Below are 22178 nucleotides of genomic sequence, written 5' to 3' on the forward strand. Positions count from 1 at the left end.
TCTATTGGATATAACCTATCAACAACGGGTTAACCCTTCACAAATTGCTCGTAAGTACAACTGGGTCAAAATTACCGCTTTACCCCTATAGTTACATCTAACTTCTTAAGTACCACTGATCTCTCTAGTGAACAATAATCATAGTCCCACTATAACTAGACCCCTCTCTTGCCAATGAGAGGGCAAGGGCCCTCATTGATCAAGACTTGAAATCAGCCCTTAAGAGAACAATTCATCTACTTACCTAACAACAATAAGGAGTGAATTCCATCTTGTGATGTTGATTTTCCTCACTGTTGGGTTGTATGTCCTAAAACTCGCAGTTTGTAAAGTTAAACATATTCTATTATCAATAATATTCAATAAAGTTGTTATTGAATCTATAAATTGCACTTATAAAGTCTAAATCCAATAAACTAAGATCCATGGCTATTATATGAATACTTGAACTTTATGTAGAGACATAAAGATGGATCAAGGTCGAGTACATAGCCAAAACGGTCTATAGTATATGAATAAGGTTGGGTGTCTTATTCTGATAACACTATCGGATGCAGCCTACTCTGTAGTTGTTACAATTTGTTGCAAATGTACTACAAATGAAGTGATCTTGATTCGTTCATGTATTGACATGAGGAGTGGATGCGTCCTATGCAATGAGTTTGCATAAGATCGGACTAAGAAATAAGTCAATCTTACTTTATAATGTAGTTTACTATTTAAGACTGACTATTTCGCTTAAATGACCTAGGTAACTCGATCTTAATCCTGAGCTAACTATGAGCTTCTGTTTATTCAACAATATCCTTAGATTTGCATAGGTGAGGTTTGGCTCAACAGCACCGGCTCAAGAATTCTCCCATTTCAGGGGTAAGACTGGGTAGATAGTTGGGGACATAGGGTGCAATATGAAGTTCACGCCTACCCGATTCAGGGATAGAAGAAAGGTTGTTCTCTTAAGTATTGAATTCAGGTCTTGAACAAGGGGTCCCACCCTCTCTCATTGGCCCGAGAGGGATCCGGTTTAGTGATTGGATCACAAACTAATTGTTCATTAGAGAATCAGTGGAATTTAAGGAGCAAGATGTAATATCCGGGGTAAAACAACATATTGACCCAACCAATATTATGAACAACCTATGAAGGGTTGACTTACTGATATGGTTAAATCAAGTGGACACAAATATGTCTACGGTGAGGAAAGTGCAACTATTGAGCTATAGGTTGTGACTTGATAGTTAACGAATTACTGATTAATTTGGTCTAAAGAGTTTTAGCCAATTAATCTTAAATCGTTGGAGCTCATAATTTGTAGGTCTATAAGGTCCCTCTACTAGCTCGTAAAACATGAACACCTTGAATTAATAAATTGAGTGAATTTGGCATGATATCAATTTGAATTGTTCAAATTGAACTTCAATTTGAAAATGTTCAAATTGAAATTAGGGTTTGAATTTGAATAAGTTCAAATTCGAATTAGAGCTTCTATAATTATATTTAATATAATTAATGTTTAATTTATTGAAATTAAATGAAATTGGAGAGTTTATAATTTAAATAATGATTTAAATATTAAATACATGAATAAGATTCATGATTAAAATTGGGTGTGCGTGTGTGTGTAAGAACAGGATGGCCGCCTAGGGTAAAAAAGCTTAGGGTCTGCCGCCTAGGGTTCGTCGTTGCTTTGTCTGCACCAGGTGGCCTTCTGCGATCATCGTTTTTGCGTCTGTTCGGGTGGGTTATGGGTTCTTTTGTTCCCGTCTGTTCGCATCATTTTCCTGAGTTGCTTGCAGATTATATTGGTCTGTTCACGTATATTCGCATCTGTTCGGTTGGTTTCGCGTTTGGTATGTTCGTCGTCGACTGAGTTCGCATCTGTTCGGGTGGATTCGAAGCTGCGATCGACAGAGGTCTTATCGAGTTCGCATCTTGTTGTCTGTTCGAGTCGACAGCCACCATGGGTTTTGTTCGCGGGTTATTTGACTGGTAGAGGTGTTCGTGGTTGACTGATGAGGCTGGGTTCTGTTGGTGTAACACGGTGAGAGTTGGTGATGATGGTGCATAAGATTGAAGGAGAAGAATGGAGGGCGAGTTACTCGTCAACCTTTTCGTCTGCTTAGATTTGAGATCGACTTGGGTTTGGGTGCTCGTTCTACGGAGGTGAAGGATTTTGGGTTGTCTGACAGTCGCACTAAGGAAGGTGAAAGGTCTGGTATGGGGAGTGTTGGGTTAAAGAAGGAAATTCGGGTTGTAAGGGTTGAACCGAGTGGGCTAGGTATTGGGTTAGTTGGTGGGCAGGAAGTGAAAGGGGTGTCTGGGAGCCTTGAGGGTGTTGGGGGCCCGGATGAAAACCGGGTTGTGAGGGGTGTTGAGAAGGGTTTTGAGGGAGCTGGAATGAGCGGGCCTATTGGGAGTGGGTTGAGGCTGAGTGAAGGGAGTGGAATGGTGTAGGGGGAGCTGGGGAAATGGTCGATAAGATGGGAGCTTTGGTAGGTGAGCCACGTGAGTGGGACCGGAGTTGGGAGGCTTGAGAAGGCAGAAACCAGACAGTGAAGAGGTTTCAAGGGCTGGGCTTTGTGGAAGTGAGAGTCAATCGGTGGACATTCAGGTTCTCGTGAGCAGGAGGAGTCGGTTCCTACAACTGGTTTAGCTAGGGGGTTTGGTCCAAAGGTGGTTCAGTTGGAGAAGGGGTGTGGTTTTGGTGGTTCTGGATCCGGCGTGAAAGGGGAAAAGTCATGGGCAGCCCTTTTTGGGTATAAGTTGAGGGGTAATTTGGAGTTCATTCCTGGTTGAAAATGATAAAGTTATTGTTGTACCTTGTGAGGAGATTATTGATGAGGGTGTCTGTGTGTAGGAGAAATCTCTGGGTGGTTAGTTTGTGGATGCCAAACTCCCGTATTCTGTTATTTGTCGTCTTATTCAGAGAATTTGGAGACGTGTAGAGATGCCGACTATTACCTTGTTGGATAACAGTTTGATTATCTTTAATTTTCAGAAGGTAGAGTCACGGGATTGGATGCTAGAGAATGGTCTGTGGCACTTGGGTGGCAAGCCCATCTTATTATGACAGTGGTCTGCAGGTATTGTTCCTGAAACCTTTGTTTTTTATTCTGTTCCTATCTGGATTAAACTGGAGCGTGTTCCCCTGGAGTTATGGACAGATAGGGGTCTAGCAGTGGTAGCTAGTGTCGTGGGTAAACCCGTCTCTTTTGATGTTGCAACAAGAGAGCGACGACGGTTATCGTATGTGAAGGTTTGTGTCCAAGTGGATGGTGATTTGTTAATGCCCCCTTCAGTCACTGTTAGAATGCAGGGTCAGAGTTTATTATTCTAGTAGTGTATGAGTGGAAACCTCGTAGATGTACTTGTTGTGGTTCCTTTGGTCATACTGGGGCGATATGTGAATATTAGAGTGTGGAGAAAGGTCAGGAGTTGTGTATTGTGGCAGTCAATGAGGGGTGTTTGGAGGAGAATGGGGGAATTGAGAGTGAGAGGAAGGGGCAGGAATTGGGTATGGGTGCGAGGGGAGCTAGCCTAGTGGGTGAGATTAAGGGTGCGGAGAGGGTTGAAGAATTTACTATGGTTAGTCGACGTAGGCATGATAGATGAGGTGTAGGGCATAGAGGTGGTAGTGGGTCACCGGGCACAACGCCCTTGAAGAGCAGAGTAGTTTATGGGTCCCCTGGAATTATGGGGTTTGTAAAGCATGTTGATGATCATAATCAGTTTGATGTTTTGAGTGATAAGGGGGGTGACTCGTTGGCATTGTCACTAGTACAGGAAGATCCTGATTCGTTGCTTGTTATAGATGGGATGTTCGGGAGTTTGAGCAAAGGCCTAGTGGGAAATGATAGGTGTGATCTCTTACAAGATTCATGATTTGGTGTTCCTGGAATGTTAGGGGGTTGAATGACCCTATCAAGTGTAGGGTGGTGGCAGACTTTCTGGCTTCCTCCTCTGTTACTTTCTATTGTTTGCTTGAGACGAGGGTTCGTCGTGAGAATTTTGATATGGTGATGGATAGGTTTGGTGCTGCCTGGAGTTATGTGTGTAGCTATAGTGTGCAAGGAGTTGGGAGGATTTTGGTGATGTGGCAGAAGAGTGTCTATGATTTTTCCATTGATGTCAATGGGGATCAATTCATTTCTGGAACCTTAGTGAATATTGTATCCAATGCTAGAGTACATATTGGTGCTGTGTATACCTCTAATTACGTGAGTGAGATGAGGAAATTGTGGTCTCAGTTGATTGATGTATGTGCCTCGTGGCAGCTTCCTGAAGTTGTTTTGAGGGATTTTAATGCTATTCGTAGTAGTTCGGAGGATTTTGGTGGTTGCCCTAGTTTGAGGGAGATGGAGGAGTTTGATGAGGTGTTATTGGAGGTAGATCTGGTTGAGTTGGGTGTGACAAGTAACTGGTTTACCTGGACTAGTAAACTTCAGGGGAATGGTATCTTGTGTCGCTTGGATCGATGTTTGTCCAATGAGGCATGGAAGGTAGCTTTTTCGTATTTGGAGGTTAGGGTTGGTCAGTGGGGGATTTTTTATTATAGCCCTCTTCTGGTTTCTACAGGGGAGAAGAGAAGTAGGTCGCCGCCTACGTTTCGTTATTTTTCTCATTGGGCAGAGGCAGAGGGTTTTCTTGATACTATCAGGTCAGTGTAGACAAGGTCTGAGGATGTATTTCCTATGGTTAGTTTTGTGCGAAATTTAAAGGCAGTGAAGTGGGTTTTTCGTGCATCGTTTGGTAGACGTATCTCAGTGTTAGCTGATGAGGTGCGAGCGGCTAAGCAGGTTATGGAGGTTACTCAGGCTGCGGTAGAAAGGAATCCTAATTCAGAATCGGTGTGTGCGGAGGCGGCTCGAGCCATTGAGGTGTTTTGGTCAGTGGCAAGATTGGAGGAGGCGTCGCTCTAGCAGAAGGCTAGGGTCAGGTGGCTAGAGTTAGGTGATATGAACACAGCTTTTTTTCATCGTTGTGTTCGTTCTTGTCATAGCTGCAGTGGTTTATTTATAGTTGTGGATGCTGGGGGGACTCGCCAGACGGTGCATGACAGGATGGCAAGGGTGGCGGTAGAATTCTTTCGGGGTTACTTAGGGCTCAACATGTGGGGTATAGGGATCTTACTGCTCGAATTGGGGATATTGTGCAGTTCAGTTGGCCCGAGGAGGGGGTGGAGGCACTTGGTTGGCCAGTGAGTCGGAAGGAGATTCAGAAGGCCTTATTCTCGATGAAGGCTAGAAAGGCTCTTGGACCTGATGGGTTTTCGGTGGATTTTTACAGAGCTGCTTGAAGTGTGGTTGGGGATGATTTTTGTGACGCTATACTGAATTTTTTTGAGTCATGTTACCTGCCTGGTGAAGTTAATTATACTGCTATTACTCTCATCACTAAGAGGCGGGGAGCTGATCGTATGGAGAAGTTTCGTCCTATTTCATGTTTCAATGTTGTGTATAAGTGTATATCAAGGATTTTAGTTAAGAGATTGCGGTTGTGGTTGCTTGGTTTCATTAGTGGTAATCAGTCAACGTTTTTTTCGGGTAGGTTGATTTTCGATAACATTTTATTATGTCAGGAGCTCGTGGGGAGCTATAAGGAGGGCAGAGGGAAGTCGCGTTATGTGTTAAAGGTAGACCTTCAGAAGGCTTACGATTCTGTGAATTGGGATTTTCTGTTTGGGGTGTTGTTAGCTATAGGTATGCCCCTTCAGTTTGTTAGTTGGGTGAGGCCTTGTGTTACTTCGCCTAAGTTCTCTGTGATGATTAATGGTTCCCTTGAGGGAGGGGGATCCATTGTCTCCTTTTTTGTTTGTGATGTTGATGGAGGTCTTGTCTAGGTTGTTGAATAAACCTCTTGTGTGGTTTAGGTTCCATGATCGGTGTAAGTGCTTAGGACTAACTCATTTGGTTTTTACAGACGATGTGATGATTTTCTGTGCAGCTGAGAGAGATTCTTTGGAATTTGTGACGTAGGTATTGATAGAGTTTACAGAGCTATCTAGGTTAGTTGCAAATGTTGGGAAGAGTTCTATGTTTGTTGCGTGTGTAGAGTCTGGTGAGGCAGAGGAACTAGCTGCATATATGGGTGTCTCTCTTGGTTCGTTACCTTTTAGGTATCTGGGTTTACCTTTATTGGTGGGTTGGTTGAGGGCTGTGGATTGTGCGCCTTTAATACAGAGGATTACAGCTCGTATTACAAGCTGGGCAGCAAGGCCTCTCTCCTTTGCTGGGAGGTTGCAGCTTGTTAGGTCTGTTTTACAGTCCTTTTAGGTATATTGGTGTAGCATATTCGTGTTGCCTGCGTGTGTAACTCATGAGGTTGATCGTCTGTTATGTAGTTATTTATGGAAGGGTAGTGTGGTAAGTCGGGATGGTGCACGGGTGGCGTGGGATGAGATATGATTGCCGTTGAGAGGGGGGTTGGGTGTGAAACATGTGGCCTCTTAGAACCAGGCTACTATTATGAAGTTGCTCTAGCTTCCCTTAATTAAATCAGGGTCACTTTGGGTGGCATGGGTGGAGGAGTATGTTTTGCATGGGTGATCGTTGTGGGCTGTTCGGAGTGAGGTTGAGAAGTCTTGAAGTAGAGATAGATTCAAGCATCTAGTTCGTTTAATGATTGACGATGGATGGTCTTGTTTTGTTTGGTGGGATCCTTGGCTGCCGGGGGCGTGATTTTGGATTCAAACGGGTCTACGGTAGTTCATGATGCAAGGAGTAGTTTGGAAGCACGGTTGTCAGAGTTCTTAGATGGTGAGAGAGGTTGGAGGTGGCCTACAGTGTCTTGGGAACTACTTGAGATCTGGGGTCTTATCCAGGTAATGGGTCCTAGGGTGAGGGGAGAGGATTATTGGGTTTGGATGCCGGATGCTAATGGTCGATTTTCTATCGTTAGTGCTTGGGAGAGTATACGTCCTCGTCGTCCTAGGGTGTCTTGGGCTAGTATTTTGTTAAGAGGGAGGGGTGATATTCCGCGTCACTTCTTCTGTGCATGGTAGCAGTGAAGGACAGGTTGGGTACGCGTGATTGGTTGAGGAGTTGGGATGTGTTGTCAGAGGGGGGGTGTCTTCTGTGTGGGGGAGGGTTGGAGTCGCGAATCATTTATTTGTTGAGTGTGGGTTTGGGAGAGAGGTGTGGTTTAGTGTGTTGCGTCAATTGTGTTTGATGCATAGGGTGGCTGGTTGGGATGTAGAGTTGAGTTGGTTGTGCCGAGTGGGGTCGGGTAAGGGGGTGCGTAGTAAGTTGTTCCGTGTTTTCTGGTGTGCGTCCATATACTACATCTGACAGGAGTGTAATCTGCGGCTGCATGGAGGTCGATCGAAGTCAGTGTCTGCTCTGGTTCACATTATAGTCTCTATAGTTCGTGCTCGTGCTACTTCCTGGCGGGTTGACCTTCTTGGTCTTATCTAGTGTGTACGGATGTTTTTTACTTTGGAACTTCACGTTGTTCTCTGTTTTGCTGTAGCCTCTAGTTTGTGGGGTTTTGGGTTCTTCTCTGCCTTTCTTCCTAGCGGTTTGCGAGTTTGCGTCTATGTGTTGGTTTTGTTCGGTATTATCCTATTGGCTTTGTTTTGGTTTTGTTACCCTGTCTTTACTTGTGCTTTGTTGCCTTGATGCCTTGATCCCCGGCTATAAGATCCTCCTTGTTATTGTATAATAATATCACCTATTCAAAAAAAATGGACGTGTGATTAATTTAATATTTGATATTAAATATGTTTAATTAATTAAAAATCAAATTAATTTTCAATTTCAATTTAAAAAAATTGAATTTTGATGTTTTAGATTTAAAATTTTAATTAATCTTGGTATTAATCAAAATTTGAAACTAGAAATACAAAAATTTGAAAACTTGGTTTGAGTAGGTCTTTCCCACATTTACACCAAGTAGGAGGTGTTCCTCCCAAATTTACACACAAATCCCACTTCTTCATGAAGTTGTTGCTGGCATTTAGTTGAATTTTAGTGCTTGCATGCACATTGTGAATAAAAGCTCTAAAAATTGGAAATTGGTAAGAGAGAATTTCTGAGTTCTTGAGAAAACTGCTGCAGAAATTCATCTTCATCAAAAACTCACACAAACACCCTTCACAAATTCACTCTAATTGGAGTTCCACTACTCAAATTCAAAGCTGGAAATAGTAGAGAAGATCTCTTGGTGATTCACTGGAGAATTGGAGTTGAAATCACGTGAAGAATAGCTTGGATTTGGGAGAATTCATCAAAAGTATGTTCATAAGAAACCCTTTTCTGATTTTCTATCAAAGCTTGCTTTTAGAACTCAAATTAAATGTAATTAGACTACTTATTGATTTCGTTTGCTTCTGTTGCATGCTAGTATATCCCAACACTCACTCAAACAAATCTCCAAAATGGTAGGCATATTGAGTTGGTGAATCTGGCCACTCTCACCCATGTAGATCAAAAAACCTCCCTCATAGGTAGGAGTTCACAACTCACTTAAGATTATGGTCAAGTCACTTATGATCATCCTAGTGAAATGTAAGTCTCCTCAAGTAACAGAAGTCTCTTTAAGTAACAACGCTATAAAATAAGACTAATCTTGTCATGGTCCGATCTTATACAAACTCTTTGTATAGGATACCTCCAACATGTCTCCACATGAATGATCGGGATTATATCATTTCTAATATTATACAACAATTGTAACAATTACAAAGTGGGTCATATACGTAGTGTACCAGGATAAGACACCCAACCTTATCCATATATTACAGACAATTTAGGTTATTACTTAAACATGATCCACTTGTATGTCACCACATATATGTTTAAGTTATATAAAATAACCTAGGATCATAATTTATTGGATTGAGTTAGTGCACATATAAAATAACGCTTGTTTTATTAATAACAATTTGTTTATACAAGTTTACAAATTACGAGAATATAAGAGATTTAGGACACCAATCCCAAAACTCTCCCGCTTGTCCTAAAGCTAGTGGAGTGGAGCGTACGATACAAATAAAGTATACAATACAATAAACTAAGGCATACACTATACCTAATAACATCTCTCACTTTCCCTAGACAATGTGTCGCATATCCCATAGACTAAGACTTTCTAGATCACCCTCGAACACTTTAGCTATGAGAGCCTTCATAAACAGATTAGCAACATTGTGCTCCGAAGCTATCTTCATGATTATCACGTCACCTCATTGCACAGTCTTCTAGATCAAGTGATATTTTTTTTCAATGTGTTTTCTTCTTTTATGACTCCTAAGTTCCTTTGAATTTGTCACAACACCACTATTATCACAATATAGTGTGACAGGAAAAGACATATTTGGAAGGACTTCCAAATCATTAAGGAACTTCCTTAGCCAAACAACTTCCTTAGAAACTTCACAAGCAACTACATATTTAACTTCCATTGTGGAGTCCGCAATGCATCCTTGTTTGATGCTTCGCTAGACTATAGTTCCTCTATTAAGAGTGAACATTGATCTTGATATGGATTTCCTAGAATCCCTATCACGAACGACTCGACGAACTCGAACTTTTCGAATTATAGACTCGATTGCAAATTAATCTCGCCCAAAAACATAGGGGCCCTTACAATTAACACTTTGTAATACCGAAAGCTTTAACAAAAAGACAATTTAAACCCAAAACGTTCATCATATTCATCCACAAATGTAAAAAACGATTAAAAAAAATGCAAAAACCCACCGCGACTGAAAAATACGTTCAATTCAGATCTGTAATTTGGAATATCAGAGAACCTGGCTCTGATACCAATTGAAGGAAATCGGAATCGAGATTTCGCTGAGCAGTGGAACAAGACTATTCCAAATTACAATCATGAATAAACATATATTTACATTCGACTTCAAACAAGCGGTTATACAATTAAAATGCAAAAATTATAGCATGAATAACAAATGAACAACAAGAGACAAACTCTACGAACAATGGCAGTTGTGTCTCCATTCTTCTTTGTGCATGACTGTTCGAACAACAACGACCACGAACACTCGATCTACACGACCGCAACACCGCAACAAACACAACATGAACACTTCGCACTCGGTCACGAACTCCTCAACGATCTCCTCGGTCACAAACTCCTCCCAACACGAACGGCCTCCATAGCACCACGAATGGCCTCCAGAAAACCTCGACGGTGTTGAGTTAAGTCTGACACCACCAATAAGTCTACCTTGGTATTCTCAGTGTGAGAATCCAGAGGGTGGGCTCTGTCGGACTCGGTATGAGGCAGACGAAGGAGGAAACACCGATCACGTACACGACTGGGCAAATGGGAGATGGCGGAGACCTATCATATAGGTTGATGCCCAATCGTTTAGATAAAGCTAAGCGATCGTCTAGCAAAAGCTATACGATCGTTTAGCTTGGTCTGTCGCCTACAGACATTACACGATTGTTTACCTTGGGCCAACGATCGTTTAGAAAAACTATGCGATCGTTTAGTAAATACTGCATGATCGTTTAGCTCGCCCAACTGTCATTTTGTAAATCCGAATTTACTTGATGACTTCGTGAGTTTCTTTTGTGCGGAGAGAAAACTCAAAACTTTTTCAAACTTTTGTAAAACTCTTTTCAAAATAGGAAAACCAATTTCCTTTTAAACTCATGGTTACCATGATTCAATAACCACCTACTACTTTGGTTATTTAAAAGAAAAAGAATTAATTATCCAATAATTAATATTATTATAAACATAAATGATAACCAACTTATCATACTATATTTATAACCTATAGTTTTAATATTTCATCTCATGAAACATATAAACCATAGTTCTTTTTCTATTCCATGATACTTAATGTAAATCTCATTTACATCAATCCTTCACTAGATGTATCTCATACATCAAACCGATTGTATCAAATATAATCAAAATACCTCTTGTCAATTTGAACATTTCAAATCAACACCAAGAACTGATCCTCAACTGAATCCATTGAGCTACCAAGGGGACCTTATAGATCTGTAGCTCGAAGCTCTAACGGTACGTGAATAACTTACTAAACTCTTTAGTCACGGGATCCACCATCCGTTAACTGCCAGACACTCCACTAAAGACCGACAGCTGAAATCTCCTTACCACAAATATATTATGTGTCCATCTTAACCAATGAGTAGTGTGACAACCCTTCACAGATCACTCGTAAATACAGCTGAACCAATAACTGTTATGCCCCTGTAGTTACATTTGTCTCCTTAAGTACTAATGATCCATGTAATGAACATAAGTCATAGTCTTACTATGACTGAGTCTTCTCTTCCAAAGAGAAGTTGTGGCCACTATGTTCAAGCCCTGGAATCAGCCCTTAAGAGAGTAATCTCTCTACTTATCCCTGCTTCAAGAAATGAGTGAATTCCATCTTATGGATTGAGTTCCCAGTTCTTAGATCAAACAAGTCCCCAAAAAGGTAGGCATGTTGAGTTGGCAATCTGGCCACTCTCACCCATACTAATCAAAGGACTGCCCTCAAAGGCAGGAGTTCCCAAAACACTCAGGATTGAGGTCGTGTCACCTATGGTCGTTTAGGTGAGATGTAAGTCTTTAGTATCAACGGCGTTATATACAAAGTCTAGTCATCTTGTGCTCCAGGTCTTATACAAACTCTTTATATAGGACACCCCTGCTCTACGTCTCCACATGAATGGTCAGGATCTACCATTTGTAGTAGTTTACAATACTTGCAAACCTCTACAAAGTGGGTTGTATCTGTAGTGTCACCAGGGTCAGGTATCCTACCTTAATCCTTATACTACAGACCTATTTAGGTTATCACTTAAGGCGTGATCCACTTGTATATCACATATACATGCTTAAGTTCATATAAGATAACCAAGGAGCTTTGTTTATTGGATATGAGTAAATTTCAGAATTAAATAACACTTATTTTATTCATTGAACAATGTATATCTTTACAAAACAACGAGACTCCAGGAGAATTAGGACACCAATCCCAACAAAACTCACTTTCGAAACTCAGATTTTTGGACCAATAGTCCGAACACCAGAAGGTGTTAAACTTGTGGGATATAAATGGGTATTTGTGAGGAAAAGAAATGAAAATAATGAGGTCACAAGGTATAAAGCAAGACTAGTTGCACAAGGCTTTTCACAAAGACCTAGTATTGATTTTGAGGAGACGTATTCTCTGGTGATGGATGCAATTACATTAAGATATTTAATTGGCTTGACTATGTATAAAAGTCTGGATATACATCTTATAGATGTAGTCACAACATATTTATATAGATCTCTTGATAATGATATTTATATGAGAATCCCATAAGGATTTAAGGTACCTGAAATATATAAATCAAATTCTTAGGAACAATATTCAATATAGTTATAAAGATCACTATATGGATTGAAAATATCAGGACGGATGTGGTACAATCGCCTGAGTGGATATTTATTGAAAGAAGGATATCAAAATATCCAATATGTCTGTATGTTTTTATAAAGAAATCACAATCAAGATTTGTTATTATAATTGTATATGTTGATGACTTGAATATAATTAGAACTCCTAAAGAGCTTTCAAAGGCAATAGAATATCTTAAAGAAAGAATTTGAAATGAAAGATCTCGAAAAAAACAAAATTTTACTTTGGTTTGTAAATTGAGCATTTAGCAGATGGAATATTTATTCATCAGTCAACTTATATAGGAAAAATTTTGAGAAGATTTTATATGGACAAAGAACATCCATTAAATATTCCAATGAAAGTCCGATCATTGGATATAAAGAAAGATATATTTCGACCTCGAGAAGATAATGAAGAACTTCTTGGTCCTAAATTACTATATCTTAGTGCAGTTGGTATACTAATGTATCTTGCTAATAATACAAGACCAGTATTGCATTTTCAGTAAATTAAAACGGAATTAAGTATATACTCTGTTATCTCCGAGGAACAATCGATATGGGTTTGTTTTATTCAAATAAATCAAATTTTGATCTAGTTGGTTATGTAGATTTTAGATATTTATCTGATCCACACAAAGTTAGATCTCAAACAGGTTACCTGTTCACATGTGGAGGAACTGTTATATCATGGCAATTGGTAAAACAGACTATAATGGCTACTTCCTCAAATCATGCTGAAATTTTTGTAATTCACGAGGTAGTCAAGAATGTGTATGGCTAAGGTCAATAACTCAACACAGTCGTGAAACGTATGACTTGTCTTCTAATAAAAATCTTCCAACAATATCAAACGAAAACAACACAACTTGCATAGTCCAAATCAAATGAGAATATATTAAAGGAGATAGAACAAAGCATATTTCATCGAAGTTTTTCTACACTTATGATCTTGAAGAAAATGGCAACATCACTGTACAACAAATTTGTTCGAATGATAACCTGCCATACTTATTTACAAAGGCATTACCAACCGCAACTTTTAAAAATTGGTGCACAACATTGGAATGCAGCGACTCAGAGATCTTAGGTGATGTTTTCATGTGTGGGGAGTAAATATATTATTTTTTTAGGAGTATGTATTATATGAAATATATAATCTTTTTCTTTCACTAGAGTTTTTTCCTAGTAAGGTTTTAACGAGACATATTTCATATATACACATATATATAGGTATCTAAGAGGGAGTATTATGAATATTATAATAGTAAATAGATGCCTATTTTTTAGTGTCCCAAAAGTCACGTGTCACACTTTATATTGTTCATGTGCCTTGTAATTATTCATGTTTGGTGTCCATATAAGTTAACATCTTACTTGTTACTTTGCCGATAAATAGTGGCATTTGGTGGATCTTAAAATTACACATACATTGTTGAAAATTTCACTAATTTTCATAGTATTTAATTTTATAATTATAGTTATTTTATTTTATATATTTAATATTATTATATTATATTTTCTCTATATCTGTATTTCCGTTGTGTTCCTCAAATTCACAATCATAATGATTATATTAACAACCAAAAAGTCAATTAAATCTCCACATGCACACATAGTTAAACATTAAATAGAAAATAGAACCCAAAAAAGAAAAAAACATTAAAGAGAAAAAAGAATGAGTAGAAAAAGGTGGGAGCTTTTGTCTCTTTCTTTCCTCCTATTTCTCTCCCATGTCTTGATTTATGAAAAAGAAAAAGTTTGAAAAATTCAGACTCAAAGATTGAGAGAGAAAAGGAGGAGAGAGAGAGAGATAAGAGAGTTGTCAGCTTGGCGTCGGCGTTTGCCTCTCTGTCATTCCCCTTTTTTTGCTTTTGTTCTTTTGCTTCGCTTTGAATCGAAATCCAAAGACTCAAAATCCCCAAAAAGAAATTCAAAAAAACCCCATCAGTTCTCATCTGTATTTGCGTTGTTCTTTTGTTTCTTCCTCTGATTCACCGATCCCAACACCAATTTCAGGTACTTCCCGTTCTTTCTCGTTTGTTCTTCAACAATTTCTGTTTCTTTTTCATTTCGTGGTTGTTTGCTTTCCAATCTGTTCATTTCTGGTACGAATTTCTCCTTCTTACTTATATATTCAGTTGGGTTTTCAAGAATTCGTTTTTTTTTCCTTTTTCTTTTTGTCTTGGCTGAGTTTCTTTGATTGTTTCTAAATGCGTATGGATGTAATTTTTTGTTTGGGTTCACCCTGAATTGGGGATTTTCTTTTTCTTCTTCTTATTTACACTTTGTTTTTTGGGTGTTGCGTATTTCATTTTGATTTTGAATTTCTCTTGCTTTTTGGATGGAAGACTCTGAGTCTCACAGGCAGTTGTTAGGGGTAAGAATCATCCATCTCTTGAGGCGATTATGGCTTCTTTTTTATTCTCTCTTCCAAAGTCCATTTTGTTAATAGTTTTTGTTTTTTGTATTATTCTTTTACGATCATTCGCAGTCCTCAATCTTATAATCACTTTATTCCTTTTCTTTGAAAAAATTATCGTAGTAAAAATTTCCTTTCGTCAATTTTCTCTAATTTAAATCTATTTGACGTTGTAGTGTCAGTTTCTGGAATATCTTGAGGATGATAAATAGATATAATAAATTGATTTTCATCTAAATAGTTTTGTTCACCCAATTCTCTATGAAAAGTATTATCTTTTCTTATAGGGATGGATGCCAGGTGATATGCGTTTTTTTAATGACATCAAGTTGTTTAGAGAACAAGAAACAAAACTAAAGAAGAGACATCTCTATTGTTATCTACTCAAAAGAAAAAAAAAATGTTGTTTAAAGAACAATTAGACGTTGATATGCAACCTGTTTTCTACTGCTTGTGAGCAAGCTAGATGGAGCATGCTCGATGAGTTTATTATTGTGAATATAACCTTTCTAAAAGATTAGTGTGTTTGTGAAATAAGGGGTATTTATGAATTTAGGTGTCTGTCAAGTAGTTAACATTGGGTTGGGTTTTGAGATTTGTGTCTAATGCAAGAAGTTCAAGCTCTTAATGGCTGGACCCCTAGTATTGTGGTGAAGGTGTGTGATACTAACAATGATACTAGTTAAATATAATGCTTGTTCTATCTACTCCTTTTGGGATGTATTTTACAGTTTTAAATTCACTTGTTTATTTTGAATATGCATAAAACTCGAAGATTTTCCACTAGTAAGGTAAAATACTATTGTTATTATGCAATCACTAGTGTTTCTTTGTTATAACTATGATAATTTACTTAAGGCCACTGTCGTTACACTCTTAGTGAAACTGTGGTATCATTGTGCAGGCTTATGCCCTTCCTCTTGGTTACTTATTATATCCAGATAAAAGAAGTACTAAGGATAATCAATATCGAAGGAAGAAAGTGACGATGCGCAAGTGGCTTTGTTGTTTTTGTCAAGTTGAAGAGGCTAATCAATCAACTGAAAATGAACACCTGAAAAGCCCCAGTAATTTTGGAGATGGTTAGTTTCTTAGCAACTTTATGAATGTGAAAGTAGGGGGAATTTTGTGTATAGCTTTGGTTGTATTTAATTTATATCCACTTTAACTATGAGTAGAGATGTTTTTTGAGAAAGAGAGAAGCCCATCAATAAATTAAATATGGAAGTTTGGGGTTGGATGCAAAAATGGTTCCTGGAATCAGGCAAGAGTTCATGGACTAATATCTTACAAAATACCATATAGGTTGATAACCAAATACTCAAATAGTATTAGAAAATCTTCAAATTTATTGACTACTTTATATTACATTATCTAAGTGGTATTCTTCAGCAAAGACGTACACACATAGATTTGATGGAAGTGGTGTAGTCAACCTGAATAACATTGTGCAGTTCAGAGAATTGGGTCTAATAAAAAATAAATTATAAAGTAAGTGAATATGATAGTGGTGGATTTAAAAATCAACTTGAGGGAATGTTGGATACAAATTTTTTTGTGGTTATTTGTGTAATTTGCTGCTTTTGTAATTACAATTCGATCTTTGTTCTCTTTTGGTCATTTAGAAGAATATTTTTGTAATCTCCCTTCATTAGGGTTGCCTTTCGTCCTCCCCCTCCCTTTTTGAAGTTTTATTTGTTCAATGAATTAGTTTCATTCAATAAAATTATTGTTGTTTCCTTCGGGGAAAAAAATGACACTAGATTCTTACCGAGAGAGAGAGGGAGGAAAAAAAACATAGTGGAACGAAGGCCTTTCACAATGTCTTTCTCAGTGGTCATCTTTTTAAATTCAAGAAGCTTCTCTGGGACCATGTTTGGCTTGGAAGAAACAGCCCAGAACCTTAAACCTTCATTTTGATGCTTTCAAAGAGAAAATCCTTCATTTTGTAAATTCTGTCAAGTCTTGAAGCTCTAGAATCATCCAAAAGGTGATCTCATGACTTTGAAATGCAGACTCTGACTAGCAAAGAATGAATCGAGTTAACCCTGATGAGGACCAAGTAAATTTACCATTTGACAGCGGAATTTCAATAAGATCAAGGCTCTTCAGTCCCTAGCATATACTTGGATCTTTTATATAATACTTTCTTACACGCTAAAATTTTCAAATTGATGAATCTCTTTGGTAGACACATTGCCATAAGGATCATTTTTCTTCAGCACATACTTGAACATTTATTTATACAGTATTCTGTACCATGCTGGTTGACGGTATTGGACTTCTCTGGTTATTTAGGTCTTAGTATTTCGGTTTAGTAGAAAAACATTGATCTGGAAAAGTCTACCCCCAATTATAAGAGGCTATTGAACTAATCACAAAAGGAATACAGGCTGAGGCAGAGGGGTGAAAAACTCCCTCCCCCAAAGGAAACTAGTGAAGAACCTCCTTCCAACCATGAAGGATTTGAGCTAGGCTATAAATACAAAAGTATTTAAAAAAAAAAAAAAAGACGGAAACGAGACTATTCATTGATATAATGAAAGAGTCTAATGCTCAAAATACATGAGAGGAAGCAAAGAAAAAAACTTCAAGCATGCCAATACAAGGCTAGGACCAAATTACATCATAAAGATAAACTCTGGAGAAAAAATAAAACAATCCAATTAAACACATAACTCAAGAGAAACCCAAATTCTAGAAGACTTGAACTCAAAAAAGCCCGAAACAAATAGAAGAAAAGCTTCCATCGCAATATCTTTGAGAACAATAAACAGCGCCAAATATCATCACCCATATTGAATATTTACCCTTCTAGGATAACTTGATTTCCACAATGCTTTAAACAACTTTGTATCTATGGATGAAGATGCAGTCAATTTCTTGGAAAATGATTTAACTAAAAACTGCCCAGAAATTTCAAACTCCAAACTCTTCTGTTTCTTTGTGTTTCTTGTTATATATGTACATATAAGAGTCTTCCCCCAAATGGCCAACCGAACAGGAATAGATCGATAATTTCTATTTGGTTCATTTTGTGCATAGTAAAGAAATTTATTCTGCTTACCTACTCTGAAAATTGGTGCAAGTCTTTTAGATTTAGTTTGTTCATGTGCACGCCACTCTTCAGGCATGAATCAAGATCTATTGCACTCAATACACGTTAGCTACTCATTAGCACTAGACTTGGAGATGTTACCCAAGCCCATGACTCAGCACACCTTAGAGGTCTATAATATGCTTCTTTGTCCCAACTTCCTAGTTCCTATATGTATGTATGTCTTTATCTTTTGTAGTTCCCAATTGGCTCCAATGCATTTACTCATTTACGCATGTCTTTTGTAATTTTATTACTCATTCATCCAATTGGACACTTTTTAGAACAAATAGTGTATGCCTTGTTCATTTCTCCTCTCATCCTTCTTCTGAATATATTTGTTTCACTGAAGCTGTTCTATATTTCTTGCATTTAGGTCAACTAAAGGACTCAAAAGTGCCAGCTCCTGCTAAAGCTGATGCACAGAAGGCAGCACTACCAATTGAAGTGCCTGCACTCTCCCTGGATGAACTGAAAGAAAAGACTGATAATTTTGGGTCCAAAGCATTGATTGGAGAAGGTTCTTATGGTAGAGTTTACTATGCAACCTTGAATAATGGGAAAAATGTGGCTGTAAAGAAGCTCGATGTTTCATCTGAGCCTGACAGTAACGTTGAGTTTTTGACTCAGGTTTGTTAGATTTTAGAAAGATACTTTTAATAATTCTTCCATCTTTATCCGTATTTAATTCCCATTTGAATCTTGACCAAATGTATGGTCTTTAATATCCTGAATGCTTGGGTATTGTTTGTTCTAATTTGACTCAGGTTTCTACAGTATCAAGATTGAAACATGAAAATCTTGTCGAATTGCTTGGGTATTGTGTTGAAGGAAATCTTCGTGTATTGGCTTATGAATATGCAACCATGGGATCTTTGCATGATGTTTTACATGGTATCCGATCTTTTTAACTTTTTCTATATGAATATGTTACTTATAACTGATTGAAGATCAGGCAACTGATACAAGTTCTATCGATGATTGAAGGAAGGAAGGGAGTACAAGGAGCACAACCTGGTCCAGTGCTTGACTGGATGCAGCGAGTGAGAATTGCAGTTGATTCAGCCAAAGGGCTGGAATACTTGCATGAGAAAGTCCAACCTGCTATTATACACCGAGATATCAGGTCCAGCAATGTGCTACTCTTCGAGGATTTTAAAGCCAAGGTAGCTGATTTTAACCTCTCCAACCAAGCCCCTGATATGGCCGCCCGTCTTCATTCAACTCGAGTTTTGGGAACTTTTGGTTACCATGCTCCAGAGTAATGTTTCTAAAACTCTCCTCTTGTTCTTGGTTGATTGTATGAAGACCTCTAGATAGGCAGCTTGGGAGACTTTATGCTTTTGAGAATCTTGTTCAAGCCCATGATAAATTGTCTTGAAGTTAAATTATTGATTTACAGAATGACAGCAACAGCAGAGCCCTTTGCTGAGGACTTCTGTTAGTTTAGTCTTAAATATGTCTAAAAGGTGGGAATTTTTGTCTTCCTGCTAATATCAGAGATGAAAGGAGCAAAATTATTGACACCACTGTCCACTGCTAATAGTCTTACCTGTGGGATAAACATTTTTTTTTTGGTCCTTTAGTCTTTTAAGGACAGCTCATTAAGTAATGATCTTTTTGTTCTACTTTAGTTTCTAGGAGGCTCCTTTTGTTGGGTAGCATTTCTGGCAGCATAATTTGTTTTCTTCCGGTAAAAGATAACAACAATCTTTTTGTTTTGTACACCCTTTTTTTGTCTCATTTTCTTTTTGGCTCTGTTGTTAAAGTGATCTTTTACCTATCCAAAATGCAAAAAATTAAATTAAATAGTCAAATTATAAAACTAGTTTTTGTTTCAGAAAATTGGCTAAAATTTGATAGCATTTTTTTAATCACAATTCTTATTTTAAAATGAGAAATTAAAAAATTAGAACTCTTTTGATAATCATTTGGTTTTTGTCATTTTTCATTTTATTTTTGGTTTTTTAAAATTAAGCTTATAAATACTACTTCCACAAGTTCCTTTATTTTGATCTCTAGTTTTTACCAATGTTTTAAAAAATGAAGCTAAGTTTTGAATACTAAAAACCTAGTTTTTACAAAAACTTTTTTTTTTTTTTTTAATGTTTTAGAATTTGACTAACTCTAAAGAAAACTGAAAACGAAAACGTTATCAAGAACTTAAATATCAAACAAGGCCTTAACTTTTTGTGCTCATTCTGTCATTGATATCCCTTTATTCTTAACCTAACCAGAAACCTAAGGAAATGATAATGGATTATGTCTTTCTACAGATACGCAATGACTGGACAGTTGACGCAAAAGAGTGATGTATACAGCTTTGGTGTAGTTCTACTTGAGCTTTTGACCGGTAGGAAACCTGTCGATCACACGATGCCCCGCGGACAGCAAAGTTTAGTCACCTGGGTGAGTTTTGTATATTCTTTGTTAATTTTTTCTCATTTATCTTCTCGACATGTGTTTTGGAAAGCGTTTCTAGGCACTCTTCAAAAGAGAACACAAGTAAGGCGCCTTTGCGAGGCAATTCCTCCGCATCAGCTCCATAAAGGCTGTTAAGCTTTTGTGCGTCTTGCGCTGAAAAAACATTGAAAGCTATTGTATTGAAAATATAGTTGGACGTATTTAATTTCTTTAGGCTACTCCAAGGCTTAGCGAGGACAAAGTGAAACAATGTGTAGATCCAAGACTAAAGGGAGAATACCCTCCTAAAGGAGTTGCAAAGGTACTCCATTATAAAACAAACGGTATATAAGCTCAGAGTTCGTTCAGCAGATTAACAAATCGACTTTTCTTGTTTGGCAATGCAGCTAGCAGCTGTGGCCGCATTGTGCGTGCAGTATGAAGCCGAGTTCCGACCAAATATGAGCATTGTTGTGAAAGCCCTCCAACCTCTTTTGAAGCCCCCTGCACCTACCGGTCCACCTGCACCAGAGTCTTGATGGCAATGTACATGGTTTCATCCCACTGAGTTTGAATTTTCTTGCATATGCTTCAAATAGTTTCTCTTATATGCATCGATGATATTTGGTCGGATAACTTTATGCATCTCGATTTTATTTCGTTGTGTAAATGGTGAGTTTGGATGCGGTAGAATTGCGGTATGGGGTTTCGAGTGATGGTAGCTGGATGTGTGGAGAAGTATCTGTTTCTGAATAATAATGGAGTTTTTCCCCCCATTGACAATTTCTTCTGCCTTCTCAAAACTGCAGAGTGCAGATTTACCTGAGGCTTATTAGGTCTTTTTATTCTCTTGTTATATTTTGTTCTTCAACTCTGATGACTGATCTAAACAAAAACTTGCTTTATTGGATTTTACTCTTATCAAAATGAACTGACCCCATGGGGATTGGCATTGCACACACATGGAAAGGAAATTTTAGTATGTAATTTAAAATGTTTAAATATTTTTTAAAATAATGTGGTGAGAAGAATTTGTAATGTGACAAATTGTGATGGATAATTTAGTGGAATAGATGCAATTTTTTTTATATAAACTTGTACATATGTGTTTTTTTTTTTTTTTTAAGATTTTTTCATAGATTTGAATTATTTCAAAAGGCAATGATTGGTAGTATTGCTTAAAGAATTATTTGAATGATTGATATGATATAATGATCGATTGCAGTAATTGACATGACCAACCATCTTAGAGGTAGGAGGTTCGATCTCAGGTCCCATATTCTTAAAAAAAAATAAAATAAAATAATCAATTTATTTCTTTTAATGATAATCAATGGTTAATTTAGATATTGATGGGTTATAATTATGGATGGGGAGATCTTCAAAAATAGAAAAATAAGGGAAACCAAAATAGCAAAAATTAATTTTCTTTGACAGAGATTGATAAAAGTTGATAGAAGTCTATCATTGATACTATGTAATGTCTATAAGTGTTAAGTGTTTTTCTTTTAGTTATTTCTGTAAATAGTTTGACATTTTTTGTTGTATATGAAAATTTTTCTGTCAATATGTGGTTTTTTTTTTTAAAGCCCAAATCTTAAATTTCTCAAAGCTTGAAATTATTTTTGTCTCACTTAAAACTTAAAGAATTTTGACCTTTTGCTTACTTCATCATCAAATAATTTTTCAATATTAACCTTATTTATTCTTTCTTCTTCCGGTGCTCTTCTCCTCCAGTGCGACTGATTTTGACGAAATTATGCACCAACTCTTGTAGGTCTACACGAACAGCTTCCCATTCCTCGTGTGTGAAGTTTTGTTTTCGTAATTTCACTCGCAATAAAAGGTCAAAAAGCCTAAAAATAGAAAGATAAATCT

The 22178-nt window shown here is 37.5% G+C and overlaps 2 protein-coding genes across 3 annotated transcripts; both read left to right on the forward strand.

The window, feature by feature from the left end:
- Positions 1-2468: 2468 nt before the first annotated feature.
- LOC150036820 (uncharacterized) lies at positions 2469-6272 on the forward strand. Its single transcript, XM_090313247.1, has 12 exons — positions 2469-2505; positions 2612-2770; positions 3084-3304; positions 3415-3585; positions 3730-3857; positions 3905-4657; positions 4754-4885; positions 5000-5063; positions 5156-5272; positions 5579-5699; positions 5870-5883; positions 5976-6272. Exons 1-12 carry the CDS (start codon positions 2469-2471, stop codon positions 6270-6272), a joined length of 2214 nt encoding a protein of 737 aa, XP_090169373.1.
- Positions 6273-14037: 7765 nt separating this feature from the next.
- On the forward strand, positions 14038-21227 carry LOC120075775 (protein CYTOSOLIC ABA RECEPTOR KINASE 7-like). 2 transcript variants are annotated; one of them, XM_090312721.1, is made up of 9 exons: positions 14132-14397; positions 14730-14758; positions 15705-15882; positions 18274-18527; positions 18665-18791; positions 18885-19158; positions 20174-20306; positions 20536-20622; positions 20708-21227. In XM_090312721.1, the coding sequence occupies exons 3-9, from the start codon at positions 15789-15791 to the stop codon at positions 20837-20839; spliced, it is 1101 nt and encodes a 366-aa protein (XP_090168847.1). In that variant the 5' UTR covers positions 14132-14397; positions 14730-14758; positions 15705-15788; the 3' UTR covers positions 20840-21227. The 2 variants fall into 2 exon arrangements, with proteins under 2 accessions (XP_038885367.1, XP_090168847.1); XM_039029439.2 differs by lacking the exon at positions 14730-14758 and having other exon boundaries at positions 14038-14397.
- The last annotated feature ends 951 nt before the right edge of the window (positions 21228-22178 follow it).

Source organism: Benincasa hispida, chromosome 4 (assembly GCF_027475165.1).
Source record: "Benincasa hispida cultivar pf3 chromosome 4, pf3_genome.v1.1, whole genome shotgun sequence".
Lineage (NCBI taxonomy): Eukaryota > Viridiplantae > Streptophyta > Magnoliopsida > Cucurbitales > Cucurbitaceae > Benincasa > Benincasa hispida.

Excerpts from the sequence above, each read along its gene's own strand:
- LOC150036820 (XM_090313247.1), top strand. The coding sequence starts at position 2,469 with ATGGTCGATAAGATGGGAGCTTTGGTAGGTGAGCCAC. Across the intron at positions 3,305-3,414 it reads TAATGCCCCCTTCAGTCACT|AGTGTGGAGAAAGGTCAGGA; the intron begins GTTAGAATGCAG and ends TGTGAATATTAG. Across the intron at positions 4,658-4,753 it reads GGTTTTCTTGATACTATCAG|ACGTATCTCAGTGTTAGCTG; the intron begins GTCAGTGTAGAC and ends ATCGTTTGGTAG.
- LOC120075775 (XM_039029439.2), top strand. The coding sequence starts at position 15,789 with ATGCGCAAGTGGCTTTGTTGTTTTTGTCAAGTTGAAGAGGCTAATCAA. Across the intron at positions 19,159-20,173 it reads TTTGGTTACCATGCTCCAGA|ATACGCAATGACTGGACAGT; the intron begins GTAATGTTTCTA and ends GTCTTTCTACAG. Across the intron at positions 20,623-20,707 it reads CTCCTAAAGGAGTTGCAAAG|CTAGCAGCTGTGGCCGCATT; the intron begins GTACTCCATTAT and ends TTGGCAATGCAG.